The sequence below is a fragment of the Myotis lucifugus genome, unplaced genomic scaffold, assembly GCF_000147115.1.
Source record: "Myotis lucifugus unplaced genomic scaffold, Myoluc2.0 scaffold_46, whole genome shotgun sequence".
In the NCBI taxonomy this organism is placed as follows: Eukaryota; Metazoa; Chordata; class Mammalia; order Chiroptera; family Vespertilionidae; genus Myotis; species Myotis lucifugus.
This window is the reverse complement of record NW_005871094.1, coordinates 728,080-751,867: the sequence shown is the minus strand read 5'-3', so window position 1 is coordinate 751,867 and position 23,788 is coordinate 728,080. Positions and strand designations below refer to the sequence as shown.

The 23,788-nt window shown below is 40.0% G+C and overlaps 1 protein-coding gene across 3 annotated transcripts in view; it reads right to left on the bottom strand.

Moving 5' to 3' along the window:
* Window positions 1–23,788, bottom strand: part of DGKI (diacylglycerol kinase iota) — a 383,824-nt gene that overhangs the window by 31,846 nt on the left and 328,190 nt on the right. For all 3 annotated transcript variants that reach the window (XM_023753493.1, XM_023753495.1, XM_023753494.1), the window contains one exon: window positions 10,576–10,601. In XM_023753493.1, the coding sequence (XP_023609261.1) occupies window positions 10,576–10,601 (26 nt within the window). The remainder of the gene's footprint in view (window positions 1–10,575; window positions 10,602–23,788) is intronic.

The following is a 23,788-nucleotide window of genomic DNA, read 5'->3' as shown; positions in this document are numbered from 1 at the left end:
AAATGACCTTTTTGCTTTCTTGTAAAACACCACTCTCAGTTGTTTTTGCAGTGGCTGACATAATTACCTTCACTGACCAGGGTGAAAGGGAGTATGGAAATGTCACCAGACTAAGCAAAATTGAGTGGGTTCTGGCTGATTACAAATCCCCTTTTCAAGAAACCACGGGGCTTCGCCTTGTCAGGAGGAAAGGTGGACGCTGCATAATGAAACAGTTACGTGCTTGTTACTTGCTGAAGAAAGCCCCAGTGTGAAACGGCCTGCAGCATCGACGCACCTGCCAGGCTGATTCCCTTTCTTTTCAGAGAGTGGGCCCGTGGTGAGAGGTGGAAATAGTGGCGCTGCCCGTCATCACCAGCAGAAAAAACACACGGACACTCATCTGCAGGAATCCACGCACTTGCTCCAGACAGAGCATGGCATAGGGGTCTCCAAAATAACTTTCCAAAACTGAAGATGGCGTTCTGGGGTTCTCCTCGTGTGTGTGTGTCATTGCCCGGTCTTCTTTCCTGACTCAGAGGCCTTAGAAGGCAGCCAGCCCAGCCTGAGAAGTGGCCTGCCCGGATTACCCAGCCCGGGAAGGACGGAGCTGCCAGTGGCTGGTTCATCTCACGCCAAGACCAAGGCTCTCATCTCTCTCTGCCTGACCCCACCATCCAGGCTCAGGCGACCATTTTTCCAGAATGACACAAGTCACTCCCGGCCCACTTGGGTTGTAACCTGAAGGGATTGTTTCATTCCAGAAAATTTATAAAATAATAGATTTGAATAATTTCCTAAGTCAGGATATGTAAGGTCGATTTATAGGAAAGTATATTCCCATTTTGGGGATTTGGCAAGGAGGGATTTTCTTGCTCTCTCTTGCACTTTTACTGTTCTGCTTGGTCCCTTCCTTTTGTCCATATTTGCAAGCAAAGGAAGTGCCGGCATAGTTTTGCCTGTGTGATCTAATTTAATCCTCATAGAAAACCTACTAGATATGTACTGTTATTGGCATCATCCCCATTTTAAGGATGAAAAAACTGAGGCTCAGTTGAGGTTAAGTCACTTGGTCAAGGCCACCTAGCTGGCCCAGGTCAGCCCAGAGGAGGTAGTTCTATGGTTCTCTCCATGCTACATACTCTTCTGGCTCTGAGGAGGGGAGGCTCAGTCCACCAAGTTGCAGTCTGGGGAAGGGAAGTGCTAGAGTAGTAACCGCTTCTAAGTGTTCTGTGGGGTCATGTTGATGGGGGAACGAATGTTGTATGAAGCTAAGAAAGTCACATCCTAAAGTTCTGCACAACCAAAATGGACCCAGAAAATGAGGACTGGCATAGAAGGCTGGAAAAAAAGGAAGCATTTGTTTGACTTGCTAATTCGGCAAGAGCTGGACTGCAGAATATTTTCACAGCTCCATCCAGGACCGCACAGGCCTCAGGAGCCGTGGCACACAGCCTGGGCAAACAGAAACACACCGAAACATGCTTCTAGGCAACTAATACAGGTTGAAGGAGCATATCCAGGACTAACCTTCCAGGAACTAGCTGAACAAGTAACAACACAGTTCAGTATTCTGCAATTAGATTATCATGATAAGAGATGCTTAGGCTAATATCATGATTCAGGGCAGCCAGGCATCAGTGCTACCCAGTTCTTGCCTTAAAATAAGCCTGACCTGGGAGTGGAGCACAGCAGGGAAATGTTTTCATTGGATATTAGGGTTTCCAGTTCAATAGAAAACAGACAAATGGAGCCCTGGCCCGAGTGGCTCAGTTGCATGGAGCTTTGTCCCATGCACTGAAAGGTCAAGGGTTCAATCCCTGGTCAGGGCACATACCCAGGTTATGGGTTTGATTCTAAGTCAGGGTGCGTGCTGGAGGCAACCAATCAATGTTTCACTCTCACATTGATGTTTCTCTCTCTCTCTCTCTCTCTCTCTCTCTCTCTCATCAATTAAAAAATAAATGATAAATAAAATTACATAAAAAATAAAATAGACAAGTGGAGTTACAATTATCCTCACATAAGAATTATATGGCAATAACTTCAGGGTACCTGCCTAGTGCTTTGATTACACAGGCACTAATATAACCCAGATAGCATCCTTTCATGTAGTATTATTATCATCCATTATTGCCTTCAAGGAGCTGAGCATGCACAGTCGGATTCCTCACTTTGCTATCAGAGATGACTACTTAGGGACCAAGTGAGGCCTTTTCCATCCCCTTCTCAAACACCTACATATAGCATAAGTGTCTTATCTGTGGGAATGAAATCTGCAATAAACAGCCTCACTGACAGAGGGTCCATGACTTCCCCTCTGAATCGATGACCCTTTCTATCCATCCACGTAAAAGCAAACCAGGAGGTCAGCCTTCCTCCTTCCCTCACTCTTTCCTGTTACCTTCTTATTTTGCAATGTTTTAAATACTTTCACTTAACTATTCTCTGAGGCCAAAAGGCAATCTAAAGCAAAATTGTAAGTAAATCTTAGTAAATAGCACCCCCCCTCACACACACATACCTATAATAAGGCTTCAAAAGATAATTAGATAATTATCACCAACAAAGCATTCCCCAGCGGCCAAAAGGATCAAAGGATTATATGGTTACAATCAACAGTGAGAGTTAATAAAGGGGAATGAGAGAGAATGGTAGGGTCAGGACTTGGAGAAAGAAATATAAGCTGATGTTGGAAAGCTTAGGGGCTTTTGTTTTGTTTTCTTGGCTGGTTCTGTTTTCTTTTGTTTTTCTAATCAGCAGTGATTGTCTGTTTTCCTAGGGCTTGTGAAAGAAGACTAGCCAAGAAAAAGAAAGCTGTCATTTATTCCCTTCCTCTCACAGAGTCCTTGGGAGCACCCCGGGAGACCACCATAAAAGGCCAGCTCTTCAGCACATTAGTGCCTGGATTTCTTTGGAAAGGGACCAGGACTAACCTATCTTCTACAACAGGGGACAATATTAATGCATTGAAAGTTTCTGTTTGCCAACCACATACCGTAGCAAATGTAACAGTGAGACTTGTACACAGGGAATCAATTCAATGCCAGGGCACAGCATAGAGTGGGGCAACATCTCTATTCATGGGGTTTATAGTTAAATAAGAATGGCAACACCACCCATGGGGGTGGGAGGGGGAGTTTGGAATACACCCAAAAAAACAGTAAGTGAATAGGGAAGGAGAAATCATGGGCATTTGAGTTGTCAGGAAAATTCATCATTGTGTGTCCTTAGTATCTATGGAGGTGGTTCCAAGACACGGGAATTAATGAGCACTGAGAGGGACTTGAGTGAAGGACAATGAAGGTGGGCTGCCAGAGAGATGGTAGGAGTTGATATAAACCATATGGCCCGGTGAATGCAAGGGAGATGGGATTTGGAGAGAAGCCCACAAGCAGGGAGTAGAAATAATTCACGAAAGCAACATGAGCTAAACCAGGGCAAGAAGAGCCTCAAAAATGAGCACTAAAAAGTTTGATCCAAATTAAAAAGCCATTGTGGGATTTCCTAGTCAGAAACTGAATATGGGGCAAAAAAGAACACTAGCAACTTTGCCTTAGCTAGCCCAAAGTCATGCAAAGTGACACACTGGGGTGGCCAGTATGAAAAGCACTGCCTAGCAAGGCCCAAGGCGGTTAAAGATCTGCCGATGTTTTCATCTGTATCACCAGCCAAATTTATTCATCACATTTTACTAATTACTATCTTATAGAAAATAATTTTTTAAAATTTTCCTAATCAACTCTATTATCCTATATAATAAAAGGCTAATATGCAAATAGACCAAACGGCAGAACAACTGGAACAACCAAACATCTGAACAACCGGTCACTATCATGTGCACTGACCACCAGGGGGCGTGTGCAAAACATGCCGGGCTTTGGCCATGGCGGGATGGTGGAGCAGGTGAGTGGGGGCACCAGACCAAGGCAGGTCATCAGTCGCTGTCATTGGGGCGAGCCTCTGGTGGTTACTGAAAATTCTTTGCTCCCGCCCGGCACTCATACCTGCTGCCAGTGCCAGCCCTACTCGCACCCACTGCTGGTGCCGGAGCCACCGCTCACACCCACTGCCAGCGCTGGCCCCGCTCGCACCCACAGCCGGCGCTGAAGCCGCCACTCGAACCTGCTGCTGGTGCCCGGCGCCAGTCCCAATCACTCAGAGCCATCAGCAGGTGTGAGTGTCGGCTGCTGGCCCAATCACCCCTGAGGGCTTCTCCACCTTCTCCTGCTCCTGAGGGGCAATCGGGGTGGCAGCAGCCACTGCTCACACCTGCTGCTGGCGTTGGCCCTAATTGCTCCATGCCATCAGCAGGTGTGAGCCAGGCCAGCACTGTCAGCACATGGGAGCGGTGGGAGCAGGGCTGCCCTGGCAGACAGGGGCCCAGGGACCGCAGCAAGAGGAGCTGGGTGGGGGCGCAGAGGATTGGCCAAGACCCACCCACCCCTGTGCCTACCGCAGCCTCGCAGCCCACAGTTCCTTTCAAGGTGCATGAATTCATGCACTGGGCCCCTAGTTCTGATCATAATTGTCTTTCTACTGTGACTTTTCTTAAGGAAATAGCTAAACTTCAAGAATTGTACCTTCTTAAAAATAAATGCTGTTGACAAGACATTAGATACCTGTTTTATTGAATAAGGAAGTATGGGAGTAGGAGAAGTGGATCAAGGATATATCTTTGAATTCTTCTGTGTCAAGGGTACTGATCACTGATGTGGGAGGAAAAAAAAACACCTTATAATTTCCACCCAATAATTATGAGGTCTCCATTCAACAAAAATAATAGCCCATGTCTCAGCAATACTATTGAGAGACAGTACAGAGGAGTGGCCAAGAATAGAAACTGGATCCAGGATTACCTGAGTCCTAAATCCTAGCTCTGACCCTTACTAGCTATTCATGTGACCTTGGACATGTTAACAAATAGGGCCGTGCCTTAGTTTCCCCATCTGGAAAATCACAATGAGATACCATTTGACACTCTCACTAATTTGGTAAAAAAAGATTAATCAGCTAATATCAAGTGCTGGCGAGGAGGTGGATTAATGGGAATTCTTATTGTCTGCAGTTGGGAGTGTAAGTTAGGATGTGAATAAGAGGTCATTATGTGATCAGTGAAATGTGTGTAAAACTGTCCAGCTGCTGAGGATCAGTAGTGGAACATTGACCCATGAACCAAGAGGTCACCAGTTCAATTACCCGTCAGGGCACATGCCCAGGTTGTTGCTTGATCCCCAGTGGGGGGAGCAGGAGGCCGCTGATCAATGTTCCTTTCTCATTGAGGTTTCTATCTCTCTGTCCTTCTCCCTTTCTCTCTCTCTAAAATCAATAAAAACGTATTTTAGATAAATAAATAATAAATATGTGTAAAATCTACCACCTAACTATGCCATCCCAGGTTTAAACCCTAGAGAAATTCTTGTACATTGACAACAGGAAGCGTTACAAAAAAAAAACTTGGAGTCTCCATAAATATTCACCAGCAGAATTTGAATATATGAATTTTTACATATTCATACAATAAAGTACTATAGAGCATGAAAAATTTAATAAAACAAATGTGGTATTAATCAATTAGGTTGAATCACAAAACATGAACAAAAGAAGCAGTCACAGAAGATTTACAATAGAATTCAACTTATAAAAGTTCAAAATAAGCAAAACTATAAACACACATGTGAAATATATATACACATGTATACATATACATTCATGCATGAAATATGCATACTGTGGTAAGGTCATAAACGTAAAAACACAGTAGTAGTTATCTCTGAAGGGGAGGGAAGAGAACATAGTCAGAAAGGCAGACGTGTAGGGTCCAGATTAACTACAAATGTTTCAGTTCTTGGGCTCTTTACACAGTGGTTCCTTTGGGTTATTTACACCGAGTTGGTAGATTTTTATACATCTTTATGAATCTTTTCTCTTATAATAAAATCACATATTGCATATATTTATATGAAAGAGAAAAATGAATCTCTGGTGTTTGAGCCAAGGGCAGCTACTGATGCTTTCAAGAGCTTTGGGCCTCACCGTAATGAGTTTCCTTGCATGACCTACTTCAAAGTAAAACTGGCTCAGCCTGACGGTGGACTCATCCTTGGGCACCTACACTAATGACTGTGGTTGTTACAATTCTATTTCCATTCATCCCTTATTCCCATCCTCATCCATTGTGCTACTACAGCAACAAAAAAGCTGCCATAGAATGTGAGAGCCATATGCCAACAGGGCTAGGAGATAAGACAGGAGAGGGAAGCCTGTTTTGGAGATAGTCATTCCAGAAGGAATCAGATTATTGGCACTTCCTTTCAAGGGAGTTGCCAATGCCTTTGATTTTGTAAGTGAACAGACACGAGCGAGGATGACCCTCCGTCAGCAAAGGGCACAGGTAGAAGCAGCACAGAGGCATTCTGGGAGGCCCATAAAATAAGCAGGCTCTGGGGATGGAACAGAATCTGTGAGCTGGGAGGCAGCCTGGGCACAGGAGGTGGCTCCAGGAGCAATTTACACAATGCTGAGATGGGCACAAAATGCAGAGGAAACTCATAGGACAGGGTAATCAATCACTGCCAAGTGTATCTTCTGACAGGGAGCAGGACTCCAGCTTCCAGATGTAACATGAAAACGTAATGTGGCCCCTGGGACTGAGCATGGCAGCTTTCCCTGAAGCTCCGGTCTCACTCAGTTAACTAATTAGGAGAGAATGTGACACTGGTGTTTATTATTTCTACCATTTCTACCGGGACAAATCCTTCCCAGCAGGAGGGAGAGGTTGTTGTGTTTGTTCTGTTTTGTTTTCTCATTAAAAAGAAATGACTGACACTGTAGTAAATAAACTCTTGTTAGAGAGAAAGGTTTTTTCCTCCATAAAATCCTCTCAGCTCACTTTCCTGCTGATCATCGTTTCTTTTGTTTTCTGAGGACATGGTGGCTAAATGAGCCGGTGTTAGACTGGGCTTGAAAATTAATTCTACCACGGACTAGCTGTGTGATCCTAAGCAAGTTATTTGAGAACTCTGAATTGCTTCCCCAACTGGGGAATTGGGGGTAATACCTGCTCTTGAGTGCTGTTTGTGGAGGATGAAATGACAAATAATGTAGTGGAAACACTTCAGCACAGTGTCTGCACATAATAAGTACTCGATAAATTTTAGCCTTTATTTTTAATGACTATGATACTCTAGTCTATAAATAGAAACGTTTTACATTTCATTTATGCCTGTGTCATCAACTCCACATGACAAGTCATCTAATCATAAAGGGAACCTTTATTCTAGTTTATACAAGCGGCATTAACCATGCTCCTCCTCCTCACCCAGCTGTAAAAAGTATTCCTATGAAAATTTAATATTTAATAATAATGTCAAAGGAAACTGTTCTCCACCACAAGCACCACCACTTCCACCCCGCCCCTCCCCAACCAGCACATCTTTTAAGTTTTCATAGGCAGCGCCAGTGCCAAGCAAACATCACTAGTAAACACACGTCCCTGTGCACTGCTGGGCCAACAATAGCTTTACGTCTGAGGTGCTTTTTAACAAATTAGAAAGTGATTTCACAGGTGATTTCCCATTTGAACTCACAGCAATCCCATGATGTGGGCAGGGTAGATGTGAATAGCCCAGTTTTACAAACAAGGAAGCAAACTCAGAGGATAAATGCCAAAGCCACGATATTCAATTTTCTATGAAAAGGTAATATGTGTGAATTCAGATGTCAGGATTTTTGAACTTCAGAAAATTAGATTTTCTCAAGAATGAAGCCTGTTTTGAAGACAGCCGAAGTGACCAGTGCTTAGAGAGAGAAGTGTGATCATTGGTGAAAAGCAAATAAAATAGTCAAGAAGTATATAGGTCTTTGGCATGTACCTGGGTTGCGGGCACATCCCCAGTGGGGGATGTGCAGGAGGCAGCTGGTCGATGTTTCTCTCTCATTGACGTTTCTAACTCTCTATCTCTCTCCCTTCCTCTCTGTAAAAAATCAATAAAATATATTAAAAAAAAAAAAAAAAAAAGAAGATAGCTGAAGTGACCAGTGGTTAGAGAGAGAAGTGTGATCATTGGTGAAAAGCAAATAAAATAGTCAAGAAGTATATAGGTCTTTATCTTCCAATTTCATAATCATTTGCCCAGTGTGCCCCAATTTTTCCACCCATAAGTTTGAAAAGCAAAAATTCCACTTCTTATGTCTCCTACATTATTCTGTGCAAATGGAAGCTCGATGAAATGATATTCAAGAGATTTTATGCTAATCACAGAATATATGAGCACAAAAATATATGAACAGAAGACCACACATTTTAAGTGCTAGTAAAGAATCTTGGTGATAAAGAAAGGAAGAAGAATATTTTCTAAGGATACATGGGCTAAAGATGATGAAAATTAAATAAAAGTAGATAAATCAGCATTATAACTTTACATTATATATTTGAGTGGTTTTGGAAAGTTGCAGAATCAAACTAAGAGTCATGAACATGTAACAGCATTTTGAAGCCAGGAAAATATAAATGTCCTCTAATTAAGATAATGTTTCTTTAGCTCATCATATATACCAGTTCTTAAAATAATCAATTCTGAAGTGGTGCTATCAATATTGGACTTCCAAGGACACCAACATATGCTCACTGACAGCTCATAACCTTAATAACCCCTAGCAGACTATAGAATTCTAATTCAGAAGTCCCTCTACCCCCTTTCTCTGGAATGGGGGATAAGTTCTTATTGATTGGAAGACAAAGCAGATAAAGGTCAATAGGTGAAATCTTAATTGAAAATACAAACCAAACACAAACTTCTAGTTTATCATTTGAACCTGGAAGCCCAAGGACCTCTAATTTTGCAATAAGAAAACCTAGTCATGCCAACACCAATAAGCAAAATAGCAGACAATAATAGGTCATCATTAGGTGGTCGGCCAGCTGATGATGGGCCTAAACATAATTTGCCCCCTGATTCTTCATAGAACATGAAAGAACTTCATTACAATATTGGGAGAGATTTTATATGAGAACAGAAGAGGCCTGTGCAAAACTTCCTCATTCTCTTCTTAACACATTCATTTAATAAGCATGTTTTTAATGTTTTCTACTTATTGGGATTGATATCAATCTCACAGGGGAGATAGGCAAATCAAGCATCAAATTTATGTGTTAAATTCTAGAGTGAAGGAAAATATTTGCTGCAATGAGAAGTAGGTCATGAAGCTCTCAGAGAGAAGAGATGTTCTAATGAAGTCTCAAATGGTAAATGTATTGTGTATGTGGAAAAAGGAGGAGCAGTTTCCTGTCAGAAAGAGCAGCATGGGTAAAAAGCAGAGAGACTCCAAAAATGAGGTGAGTTCCAGAAATCAGAAGTGGTTCTGCATGGACAGAAGGGGAAAGATGCCAATAGAAGCAATAAGCAGTAGAGGAAGACAAAGGTTCCATCATTTAGAACTTTCTAGTCTGTGTTAAAATACAACATTGGAAATCTGAATACAATTATTGGTCTACTGAAAATATTTCATCCTATAGGAAATGGGAATAGATTTTTACTCTAGAACAACCCGTTTGATGCTATCTAAGCATGCAGTGAAGTAGAGTTAGAAACTCGGAGGTAGAAATGCCAGGTAAAAGACAATTTTAGAGATCCAAGAAAGACATGGAGAGGCCCTAAACTAAAGCAATGGGGATGGAAAAGAGAATAGAGATAAGAGAAATACAAAAAGCAAGAGTGACCAGGTGGAAACAAGGGGAAGAGGGAAGCTTAGAGCAGCTTCCATGGTATTTACTTGGCTGGCTGAATGGAGAATGGTCCCTTCACAGGGAATGCATGAGGAGAAAGCCAGTAGTATTCCTAGAGTCATGTTTATCCCTCTTTTACAAGATTAATCACATTTCACTTTGTATTGCAGTAGATAAGTGTCATTCCACCACCCCCTTCCCCACTAGACCAATAAAGTTCCTTAGGGGAAAAGTTCTGTGCCACACACCACAATAGCATGTTTGTATAACATGATTATTTAGCATAACTGACTCACTGTAGACACAATGTTTTTGAACGTTTGAGTGAATAAGTGAACCACTCCAAAAGTTAGATGTGACAAAAACATACATTTTATTCTTTCAATCACATAGTTATTTCCTAAAATGCCAATAACTCACCTCAGCTGGATAATAACTCATACCACTTACCAATTAGGTTCATTTCAAACTTATAATACTCTGTGCAAACCCCAATGTCTGAACTGGAAGAGACTTTTAGGAATATCTACTACTAACCCCCATTTTAAAAACATCTGTAATTCAAAGAAGTTCATGGCTAGCCCAAAGTCATAAAAGGTTTCTGGCGATGGGACAGAAATCAGGCAGAATATGTCAAGCTTTAATATTTATCAACCAAAATGGTTGTGATATAGTCAAAGAAATACAAGATACTAAATTTAGCTAGGATGAATTAAGTTTTTAAAAGTATTTGACATTTCACACTAAAAAAATACAAGGCAAACATCTTAGACACATTTTCTTAAATAATTCTTTGCTCTTACAATGAAATGTAAGGAGCAGAGCTCAACTTTTAATCCTGAATTAGTACAAGTAAGACAGATGCTTACCGTGATCTTCTGAAGAGACTGGTGACCTAAAATGAGATAATAAGCATGATAAATCTTTTGTAAATGATACTGATAATTATAAGTACAACAATGATCAAGAAATTATACCCTCAAAATTCAGTTAAATAGAACTTCAATAGAGTAGATGGTATAATTAATGTGTTGTTTGCATAGTATATATATATTTTTTCCAATCAATAACTTCCGTTAAGTTACTCCAATCAATAATTCCCAAAGATTACCTGGATTGGTGGAGGGGTAGTGTTACTAGAATGTCTACTGTATAGTGTCATAGGGCCGCACATACTTAGTTAAGTCTGGATTTATCATACACACAAAAAGAACTCATATAAAATGTGATAACAGATGAAATCCTGTGATGTCAGAGTGTGAGTAAGCGCCCAAGCCCAGGCCTCCAGAAAAAATGCCAGAGATGTAAATATGCACTAGGCTGAGTATCTGTGGGCAAAAATTAATCTCTGACAGCAAAAATAGCAGGAATAAAAGAAATGGCAAGTACACTTATTATTGGATTTTGTTTCCACTCTTTGTGGAATTTAATGTTTGAATGAGAATTACATCGACCTTCTATTTCTGGCCGTATGTCTCTAAACCTGTGAGAATCAGGATGAGGAAAGAGAGTAACCTTTGGAGTCCCACAAAACTTTTATAAATTGAAGACTTTGCATGCTATTTGGAGTTCAGCTCTAATTATGACTGATACAAATGAAGCATTATATCAACCTCTTTCACAGTAACCCCCTTTTTCCTTCCACTGCTGACTACTAATTAGTTACTTTGAGCAATACAAACACAGCCTTATTTATGAACTCCTCTCAAGCTTGAAAGGTACAATCTTGACTACTAACTCATTCTTTTCTGGGTAGAAAGAGAAACACATAATACGGAATTCAGGGATGTTTGAATTTTGAAGGAAAAAGCTAGAAATTAGAGTAACCTTTGGAGTCCCACAAAACTTTTATAAACTGAAGACTTCTCCTTTAAAACTTTTATAAATTGAAGTCTTCTCTTTTAAACAATTAGACCGTTAGAGCCCATAGCTGGGAGATGACCAAAGGCCAATGCAAGAGTTTGGTAATAAAGCTAACCATTAATATAACTAATATTAATGAGATGTGATGACAAGGTTGGGAAAAGAATGATTTAGTGGATGCATACTGGTTGCAGGAAAATTTTAGCTACTTTGGGATGCTTGATACTGCTTTATCTACAGATCAGTAATATTTTTGTCCATTTTGTGAGTGAACTGTATGGTATAAAGACACATTAGTGTCATCAGTGGAAAGTGTGTAATCATTTCGACTACAGGTCTCTTCAAGTAAACTTTTGCATGTGAAAATGACAGAAGGTCCCAAGATTTTGTAGGGAGAGAATCAGTATGTAGGACAAGGACACAGGGAACAGTAAGAGGGAACCTACTGTCATCCTAACTATCACTGCATCCCCCCTACCCCACCCCCACCCCAGGTGGATCAGAGTTATCCTCTCCTTGGAGCTCCCCTGTTCCTTACTGTCCACACACTGGTCTTCCCCACAAGGCTGTGAGCTCCTTAAAAACTAGGACCAACTCTTATTTTAAACACAGGGGCCCCAATTAAAATCTGTTGAATTAATTTTAGCAACACCACACTGGTGTTCAGACTCAGACACACTCTGGGGCTTCACAAAAAGTCATCATGTCACCTTCAAATGCCCTTCAAGACAAGTTTGTCAGCTCCTATACCAGCTGTGAGGGAAGAGCCTGGGGAATGAGCCTGAAGCTCCAGACTGGAGACAATGTAGTCACTCTCAGAGCCCAATGCCACCCAATGCACCTGGCAATGGAGATACCCACAGTCTGCTTAACAATTAGGAAAAAAATAAAGACGAGAACATGTTGAATAAAGGTGAAATTGGACTGGAAGGTGAGTCTAAAAAAAATCATATATTGAAATAGGATGAGATAATAATCTGTGCAGGACATAAAAAAGAGTCAGCCACAAGGAAACCTTTTCACTCCTGGTGTTTTCTGATGGGAAGTAAAGCAAAAATGTGTCTCTGATTGTTTGCAATTAATTTCTCACAGAACTATAGGAACAAAGAAAAACTCGCGGAAATGAACGACGCAATGTCTCAGATGGAGGAGGTGGGCAGCAGGTTTTTGCTGCCTTTCTGCAAAAGCAAAGACCTAATATTAAATCTGAAAAATTCCAGATGGCTGCGATCAAGTCCCATGGGGATACGCTCTGCAGTGCGTCCAGGCAGTGGGGGAGAGCTATCGATTTCAGAGTGTTTTCTAAGGATTAGTCATGTTGAGTTTCTATGCTCAATGTCTCCCGCACGCCTGGATTTGTGGAATTTCAAGACATATGGAGTATTTCAACCCTCACTCAGTATTTCACCTTGCACTGTAACAAGTCACTAAGTTATACGACTGAGACATATACATCATACATTATGCCTGGAAATGGGCATAAAATGTTTTACAGAATTTAGCTCAGGAGAAGAGAAATATTGTGAAATCAGCAATCTAAGTAGTTATTTGTTAAAACAGAGGGGTTGAATCTCAGGAATAGACAATCTTCCTCCATCTGACAACTAAGGAATGCATAAAAGCTCACGGCTTCTTCCCACGGCACCTGGAAGATTTGTGTTTTTGTCCCAGGCTTTTGATCCCTCTTCCATATTCACTTTATCTTGGAGAGAGCATCAGCTAAACTATGATGAGCACTCAAATAACTCCAGAATTTAAAGTTCTCTTCCTCACATCTTTCTTGATCACCAGTCTTTTATTACAGTCTATAGAATATTTATATTTTATTTTGCATTTTTTTGGTATTTCTTACACTTTCATTTACATTTCATATAAATTCAGCAAAGTAACACAACAAAAACAAAGACTCAAGCCCTGCATGTAAAATTGTTACTTCTATTTTATTAAAACTTAATAATTACTATTCAGGTTTAAATATTTCAATTTGTGTTGACTTAAACCTGAATAATAATTATTACTTGAGACCATATTAAGTTCCAGGCCCAGTGTCAAGTGATGGAGATAAGAAGGGGAACAAGATATGAATTTCATGGAGCTGATAATCTAGTGAAGAAAAATTGTGAACAAATGATTACAATTAAGTGAAGAAATATAATGATCAAGACCTATATAAAGAGGTTTTGTAGAAGAGAGGGAGATCAATTTTGTCCCTAAAGCGGGAAAGGAGGCGTCAGAAAGCAAGAACCATCTGCGCTGGGCTTTGCAGGGTAAGTAGAATCTTAGTTGGTAAGTAAGAAAGGAGAGGAATGCCAGGTAGAAGCAACAGACATCTGAAAAGGAGTGCAGATGTGAAATTTCATAATCTGGTATTCGATACACAAGTAATTCTGTGTTGTTAGACTGTAAAGAAGTAATTAAAGATAGGAGTAGAGACATAAGAGGCAGGGCCATGTCATTCCAAACTAGTGGTTCCAAACAGAACGTACCCCATGCAAATATGAATAATACACAAAAAGGAACCAGCATATCTACACAAAGATGCCCCGAGGAAAAAAAAAGCAAGACAGGGATGAGCCAACAAACGTAGGCTGGGAACATACGAAAAAGGTGCGGCATAAAGCAGGTAAGAACTGTTAACAGATTTCCATTTAGAACTGGAGAAAGAGAAGGACGGGAGGAAGGAAGATTTAATGGAGGAAGAAATAAGGGATGGAAATGGACCTTTCCAGGAATAGAAACTTAAAGAAACGACAGCAGAGGGAACGAACTAAGATTCACCCAGAGTCTTTGAACTAGTAATTTATAGAGCAAGCGTGAGGGCTTTTTCCTCTGTGTCACCACTGCACTGGGAAAAGAAGGTGAAGAGGAGATGAATGATAATTAAAAATATATTAAGAAATGATCCATTCATTTATTCATCCATTCAAGCTTTATGGAAATGGTTTTGCTTTTGTTCACTTTACTTTTCTATTAAATTTTGACTTGAAGATTTGCTGGTAAAAGTCTGCATTGGAATGTTATCCTGCTTGGTAGAACATTCATGCTTTTCTCTCCTTTTAACTGAAAGCAACACTTTTCAAACTAGGGTCCATGTGGGAACTTGAACATGAAGGAAGCTCCAGGAAGACGACACTATTTTTAGATGATGAATTATATAATTTGGTTGGTAAAATTATAGTATTTTTTTATATGGAAACTGGCACAGCCATACTATGGATTCAAAAGCAAAAGTCACTTGAATTCTTAAAATAAAGCAAATAAACTTCAAAAATATCTGTGTTTAAAGCAGACAGCTTCAGGCAATGTCTCCATGGTCCCCAGGAGGGTGTTTGTAATCTTCTGGAATAGGGATGTTTCCAAGGAAGTCTGAAAATATGAAATGATCCACCTAAATACATTAATAACATTTTGGAATGAATCATGTTTTGAGATTAATGTATGCAGATATCAATAAACTGAAGGAATGAGACATAGCGCATACATTGGCTAGTGGCCACTGTATTGGACAGAACTTGTCATCACTTAAGACACAAGGAATCTCTAAGAAATTCAAAGGTAGGTATTTAGATTGCCTTCCATCGGCACGTTTCCCTTCGAGACTTCCAATCTGTCTAGTAGATCAATTACAAGGCCTAAGGACATTGAAAAATGTGCCCAGTTTTTACCAGCAAAGTAGTAATACCGAAGAGCAAAAGAGTGTGATATTTATGAAGGCAAAAGAGTCTTTAAGAAGTACTGCACTCCTTGTGATGTTTTATTGTTTTTAATCAACAAGCCTGGAACTGAGATGATGGGCATTGTGACTATTTCAGCCTTTACGACGGGCTATAATGCTTTGCAATGCGTTTCAGGTGCATGCACTTCTTGGCAAGCTGGATGGAATTCTCTATACCTGCAAGCTCATCCTAACACAATGTGTCTACTTTTTCAGCCTCTATAGTTTCTTTTGTTTTTATCTCTTGTCTTCAATAGCATCCATGTCTTTCCTACTTGGCCCTCCTTGGGATGTCTATATCATTTCTTTCTTTGGAGAGAGATAGGTGGTCAATAGACCACCTATTTTAGATAAGCTTTCCTAAAGACAAAGGATAAATTAAATGACTATTAGGGACCCATCTACATGGGTCTATTACTTTCTGGAAAGAACCACCCCACAAATGAATGTCTACCTCCCTTCCCAGTGTCCCCAACACATATACTGACTTAGCACTTATAAACCATCACCTGGTGGGGAGTTGGCCAAGGGATGGAGTCACATGGAAGTGAGCTGAGAACAAGCACAAAGGACAGGCTAAGCCCTGAGTCTGAATTGGCACAAGAACAGAGGCCCATAGTCTGAAAACACTCAGCAATGGAATATTTCCCTGAAACTGTGGACGGGGAAGGGGAGCTCTGATATATTCACACCAACTCACAGGCCTGGCTGGAGGAGCCAGGGCCCCTTCATTTCCTGGTTACCATCATGGGATGATAGAGAAAAACAAAGGAGGAATGCTTGGGTGAGCTAGATGCTGTGCTATCTGTCCACTCGCGTGGCCCACCACAAATAAATTGTTCCTTGGCTGTGAAGTCCTCACTGGGGAACAAAGAAGCACGCACACTGAGAGCAACTCTGTCTTTTATGAACTTTCCTTCTTACGCCAGTCTTTCCTCTTTGTCCTCCACCTCTTTGTCACCTCGGGGTGAGGACTACAGCAAAAAACACCGTTTCCTCCAAGCACGGGTGACTGTGACCTCAGCCCTGAGAGCCCCCTCGGCTTCTCTCACCCACCTTTCTCACACTTTGGTGGGATCCAATCTCTCTGTAACACAGCCTCCCACCAGGAGCACTCAGGCCTGGGCCAAATCACATAGTAGGATTCTGTTCCCTGCGTGAACCATTCTTGCTGGTTGTCTGGTAACAAACTCCCGAGAAATGGCCCAAATGGAAACAGATTTCCCAGCTGGGCACCCCTTCCAGGCACATTTCAAGAGCTCCCACCACTGCCGTGGAATCACCACCTCTACTGTTCTGCTGTTTCACCTGGAAATGATGCTGCTGCACACATTCAATTTATTCCCTGGTGATGAACAAAGACTTCCTATGGAAATCCAGTAAGCCCAAGATTTAATGTGATTGAAAGCCCGGCTGTAGGTTACCATCCCTGGAGAACAGCGTTTCTGCCTTGAGTTACCCGCAAGGATGTGCAATGCCTAGAGGACAATGACACCATTTTGAGGGCTTGAGCAAGAAATAGTGAGATCACAGATCCAGGTGGCATCTTTGCCACCATCACTCTGGCCCCAAAGCATCTCTAACTAGGGAAACTAGAACCCCAAATCCCTTAGCACTGAGAATCCCTATCAATGATACAATCCTCTCTTTCTTTGCTTTTCCTCCCTCTAATGATGAGTATTGCTTTTAAGACAATGCACAAAGCACATACAGTAAGAGAGAGGGCAGGCAAGAATGAGAGCAAGAGAGATGAAAGTTACAGAAGCCACACAGAGTGGCATTGAAATGAGAGAAAGACAAACACATTCTCTATTCAAGTGATCACAAACCCATTCAGGGGGTGCCAAACAGCCTCAAAGGTAACATTCACCACCACGAGGGGAGGGTGCAAAAAGAGCAAAATCCAAGGAAGCAGAGAGAGAGAGACTGGCATTTGTGTGGAGGTAGGAATATAAGTCCCAGAACTCAAATAATAAGGTTTGGTTGTGAGTCCTTCATTTGATATAAATTCTACTAATTCCCTTCATTCTCATAATTTCCTGTTCTTTTAAGAATTTCCTACCCAAATAATTACTCTAATAATCACCATATGAGCTATACTTGAAATATACTTATGTGTTTTTTAAATAAGCCCCTGTGTTAAATTATATTTGGCATTTTGAAAATACCTCGGTTTTAGCGCTAGTTTGTACAATTCAAGTTTTCCAATGCAAGTATGAGTTTGCTGAGAAAGCCCCTAAATGCCCTTTGAGCTTGAAATTTTACTGCCACCTCCTGTTCATTCCTAAGAACTGCAACAAAATGAGGGGAAAGGGGTTTCTGTGAATTCTGTGGATAAAGAGGTGAGCAAAATTGGGCAAAAGTGAGCTGTGGACATAGGAAAATAGATAATAGAAAGAGATGGCTTTGAATAAACTAATGTTTAATAAGTTCATTCAACATGAAAACTTGATCATCACACTTTTTGTTACCTAAAATATGAACACTGCTGGCATACATTTTAATGTTTTGAAAGAAGACATGAAAACGATTGCATGTTAGACGCAGTACAGTCATGAAGATATAAAAGATGTGATACTCCACATAAGAAATCAGTATTTGAAATATACTTACTGCCTGCCTCATTTCTAAAGTGGGAGGGAAAGAATAGAAAAGTCTTTCCCTCCCACGTTAAAGTCCGATGAGCCAGCAGGGCTTTATCTCAATGACCCTGGGAGCCCTGACCCACAGCTCCTGTTGGGAACAATCCAGCTGCAGTTTTGTGAATGTGGGCTTTTTTTTTTCTTAAATTATAGACTGAAACACTAAGCTCCGAACTGGGAAGGCAAATCATGTGAGTGCCATGTTTAGTGTTAACACAAGAAATGCATACAAAAGGCCAGCTCACAGATTAAATACAGAATATGCCATATCTACCCTGAGAGGCCATGATAACCGAGCAGGGACTTACCCACAGCTCATTGTTTTTATGAAATCAAGTAAGGGCTTCTGAATCCAGCTTCAGAATATGGAAGGGAAACAAATTGCTGGAGTTATCTCATGAAGATAACTGTAATATATTCCAGAAGCTTTCCTATCAACATCTCCCACCTCACCCACTTCTTGGAGGAGGGAATTTATGTGCAAGACACTGACATGGGAAACAGAATCTAAAGTGTCTGTCTCCTCCTGATTCTGCGTCTAAAGACAGGACAGCTTCTGAGTCATATATTATAAACAATCAAAAACAGTAAAGGAGCACATAGAAAAACAATAGACCTCATCATATTATTAAAAATGCTAAATTAATACAAATAGATCACAATAATATTGAGAACAAGAAGTGACCATGAGCTCTACATACTCTATCTTTGAGAATAATGCAATTAATTCAATGCTTAAATGTTAAGTACTGAATTGTCCCAGCAGTTGTGAGAGATACTGCATTTATACTATTTCATCCCACATTCAAGGAGATTCTAGGGGGGCTATGGAGTGGGATGAACATCACACAGAGTGCTGGAGAAAACGGTGAAGCAGTACTGGAGGTGGTAGTTGTTCTTATGCTTGGTAATTAGCGCAAGGGCCAGACAAGTTAGGGAAAGAGACAATGTGGTTCTGTCTTTCTGAATTCCAAATAAGTAGTCTTTTCACGTTGTAGATTTATTTCATGTCCCAGTCTCCTTAGGGTTCCCCAGCGGTTCCTGAGAGAAGTTCCACAGGCTATACACCCCCTGCCCCCATTTCTAATGGCACTAAAGGCATCCCCTTCACCCCCTGACTCCATGCCTGAGCACCAGCAATTATTGGTCCCTCCAACCTGAGATCACAGGCAAATATTTTTGGAAGGATTTCAAAATTATCATTCATACTTTCAATCAATTTCATCAAATTACTCATCTAAGGCAGGTCCACTGGAAAAGCACGCGTTTCGTTGGGAGTTTGGGAAAGAAGCAGAAGGACCGACAGGTAATTCTGGAGGCGAGTGGACAGACCTTTGGGCATGGGAAGCACTGGACTCTGAAGAAGGAGGGACACAGAGGTCCACTAGGACCGCCTTGCTCTCCCCAGCGCTTCCTCAGCTGTGTTCCCTGATGCCTCTGCCCCTCTCTGTGGAGGTAGGTAGGGAAAGAGTTGAGGTGTCATGAGCTGATTCCTAGGTGAGCCTCAGAGGAATGCGCGGGGATGAGGGTGACCTCAGAAAGGTGAGTCCCAGCACCAGTGGTCAGGAGAGAGGACTTACTGCAGAAATATTTCATGTCACAGGGAGATGTACCAAAGGCACATTCCGAATAAAGTATACTGCTTCTCATATGCAAACTCCTGGATCAAACAGGCCCTTATCACAATCTGAAATATGTAAATGGATTCCACAGCCTAACAAAAATGTGTAACATTATATATCATTTTGTGACAACTGCTACGGGATTAGCACTGGGTTTACTACAGCACCACAAATAGACATTCTAGCTTGGTTTCATGAAGCCCCTTTTCTCTAACGTCCAATATTCACCCATTCACCCAACAAGCCTGCCCTCGTGAATGCCTGTACAAAGCGTGTGGTGCAAAGTGCTTTGGGTGCAGAATGAGCAATCCACAGTTTGTCCATCCAAGGAACTCACACACTTTAAAGAAGGATCCAGTCAGCTTCCCTCATGCTCACAGTATTCCTCAAGTGTGAGTAGGTAAGGCCGCCTTGTTTTACAAATGAGAAGAGAGCCACTTAAGGGCAATCATATTTCCTCGCGTCATAATCATTGGCAAAATGTAGAACTCATAGAAATGGAAGGGCAGAATTTCTTGACGTCATTTAAAATAAAATGAATGTTTACTATTAGAGCAACTGATTATTCGTTTACCCTAACAAGTTTTTTTTTCCCCTAATGTGGATCAATATAAGATCTGGTACATAGAGAATTCTTTCCGGCTCTGCCACTAACCTTGGAAATGAAAATCCATATAAAAAAAAAGGTTTAGAGCCCCAATATCCATAACTGTTTGAGGAGCAATTATAAAAAGAACAGAAAAAAAACCTCCTATTAAATATTTTGCACACATAAAGGGACAGAGTATTATCATGTGCTTGGCTAAATGGAAAGGGTAACACCTTGAGGAAAGGCAGGGAGAAAAAGAAGGAGAAAGAAAGATACACATCAGCTAAAATGTGACTTTCTCAGCCTGAGCGATTAGCCAGGGAGGACAGGATTTAAAGCAGTCAAAGGTAAGGAGAGATGAGACCCAACTATCTTAGTGAAACAGACGCAAGGGTCGGTCTCTATCCTGACAGCACTGATTGCATCTCCAAGACATAGTCCAGCAAAACCTGCACCCCACTGAGAAGATTAATTTCCTCCCACTTATCTGATTGTGATGTGTGAAGGGTATTTCCACAACCCAAATCAGTGCTCCATGGTCTGTCTTCCTGTTGAGAACCTGGAGCTCTGACAATGAGCAATTATCTTTTTGTATTACAGTCAGGCCACCACCGACTGTCCCAGGAAGAAACTGGGGAAAGGAAATAGCAGAAGACAGGAGGGGAATGAAGCTATTGCTCCTGTGCTCAGTCCAGAACTTCTGGGGTTTGGAAGGGGGGGGGTGGTGAATTTCAGAACTATCTTCTTGATATGGTGGTTCAGAATTGTAGACTACACTAAAAAGGATAAGTTTTCAGTTTAAAGCATTATTAGGTGTTTTGGATATCTCTATATGTGTTGTATATTCTTCATTGGAATAGCAGTCTCTCCTTGAGGATCTATGTATAAGTGGTCTCTATTATATATAGACATAGATGCTTTTTTCTAAAACATTATGATGTTTCTATATGAAATCATAATACGTATGCAACCAGTCCCAATAATAGTCGAGATCTAATTCATTCAGTTTGTTTGTTCTGTTTTACTCTCCCTGAAGCAGGAGGAAGATTGATGAACCTAAAAAACTAGAGTTTAAAACTATGAGAAAACCGCAAGGGGGTGGGTTGGTTTGAGTTTGGAGGGGAAAGGGTTTTCCCCACACAGATACAGACTGGCTGCCATGGAAGAAGAATGGACCAGGGAAAGCACTGCAGTTACAATTCTTTCTGTTTCCCATAATTATTTTTTCAATGAGCTTTTCATAATGTCTCTCTTATTTATTTTAATGAATCATTTTTAAATTTTATTCTTGATTAATCCCTGTTTTGTTTGTTTTATTGCCCTTGTCATTGATTTCTGTCTTTATTTTTATTATTTTTCCCTTGTTTCTCTGTTCTCTACCCTGGGATTCTTTTTCTTGGTTAATCTAGTTGAATGCTTTCTTTGTATGTAATCATTTTTCTCTTGATAAATTAATTTAGAGCCACAAATCATTCTGTGACTTCCACTTTAATGGTTTCCTGCTAATTCTGATAAATAGTATTTTTAGTTTCAAGAATTAAAAATTTCCCTTCTGATTTGTTTATACAGGGCGTTATTTAACATTGTGAGTAGGATGTTAAAATTCAACTTTTCCCATCTCCACATTATCTGGGACTCTATGGCTGAAAGCTATAGATGCCTGCTGTACCTAGAATTTTGTGCTGATTCTTCAGGCCCTTTTCACATATTGATTCTTAAATATTCCTAATGGGAAGGTAAATTTTACAAGATTGAGTAAAATTGAAATTTCATATACCCCTTGCAACACAAAAAGATACACTGCATTTCTTAAATAATAAGTTATTAGAAATCAATATCAAAATGGAGAAATAATATTTATAATAAAATATTCTATATCAAATAAATGGATTTAAAATCTATATATCAATATGAATACATTTTTTAAAGTATGATGTTAAATGAAAAGGCAATTCCTGAAAGTGTACGCATTGTATGATACAGGTGATGGAAACAGAACAGATAAAATAATACAAAACCAAAAAAACCCCACATAAAACAATATACATTTGTATGCCACCCTATGTTGTTTATGAATTAAAAGAAGACCTAATGTAAATAACATCAAACAATAACATAATAATCAGGATGGCTGGCACATGAAGACCTTGCATATAATTTTTGTACTTATTTAGATGGAAGGATATTTAATATATATTTAATAATCTTTAAATAAAAGTATATCATTCTTTTTGTTACAATCTCTTTTTTTAAAGCAAAAATAATTATTTTAAAATTAATTCTCAACCATATTTACTTTTGGTTTAATCTGTAGTCATATATACATATTGTATATATGTAGTTTCCCTATATTATAGAATTTTTCACTTTGCAAATGCTAAAAGAAAAATAGAAACCTAAGTAGGTCTTTCTTGGTTCATGGGGCTCTGGGCACCGGGCCTTTGCACTGGCCCTTTGGGAAGACAGTGTAGTGCAGTGGAAAAGCATGGAATTAGAAGTCAAGCTGACCTCATTCAAGCCACAGTTCTCACTGTGGGTGACTAAGATCAATGTTTTAATCCTTGTGAGCCTCAGTTTATTCAGCTGCTAAGCAATAGGAAAATATAAAACCTTTGAAAGAATCAAAGAATATTTAACTATGTACAAAGCAAGTATCAATACTCGTTATTGACATTATATATTATTATATATTTATATGTAATTGCATTATTCTGTAACTGCAATTATACCTATTTATCTCAGAAATGATCTCTAATGGAAATAAAGGGATGTTCTTCCTAAGAAATTATTAAACCCAATAAACATTTAAAAAAAGAATTAATAGACAAATTAGGGTAAGGTATATATAGTATTTACTTTTGTAAAAAGTGATTTTTTAAAACCCCATTTTTATCATGTTCACATATTCTGTGAGCCAGGGAATCAGACAGACCGGTGGGGATCACTTGTCTCTGTTCCACAATGTCTGGAGTTTCAGCTGGACAGACTCAAAGGCTATGGGTGAAGGTTAAAACTTACTTTGTTTTCCAAATGACTTGGCAGAAAATGTTTTTAAACAGAGTTAGCTGCTCTCGTGTATTTAAGAGCTAAGGTAGTATAAATAGCCAGGAAAACCGATGGCTGCTTATTAAGAGAAATCCCTGAAAAGATAATATAACCCAAATTAAAAAATGAGTTGATTTTGATACAGAGTTTTAAGAACTTGGATGTTATATAAAGTGGTACACTTATTTGTGATTCATGGGAATAGTATTTGTTATCTTAGAAACAATAACTTCACGTAGCATGATATATACATTAATATAGTATATACAGAAAAAAATAGGGTATAGGAACCTGGATTGAGATCATACTCAACTTTTTTGAAATAGCCTGTGTATAAGAACAACTAAAATGCTCATCTGGTACGTCTAGACTTAATTTCTAATTCTGCAGCTAACTAAAACTCTGATTTCCAAACAAATCTGCTAACAGCTAGATGGCCGCTATTTTAAACCATCAATGAATGGCTGACTCATCCAGGTTCACAAGCCTCAATTCTGTATAAAAAAATAAATGGAAAAACACCCTGAATTGTAAGCAATCAATACGCTATCAGAAACTAACAATGTGCTTTAATTAAAAAGGAAAATCCATAGTAATTCACTTTTT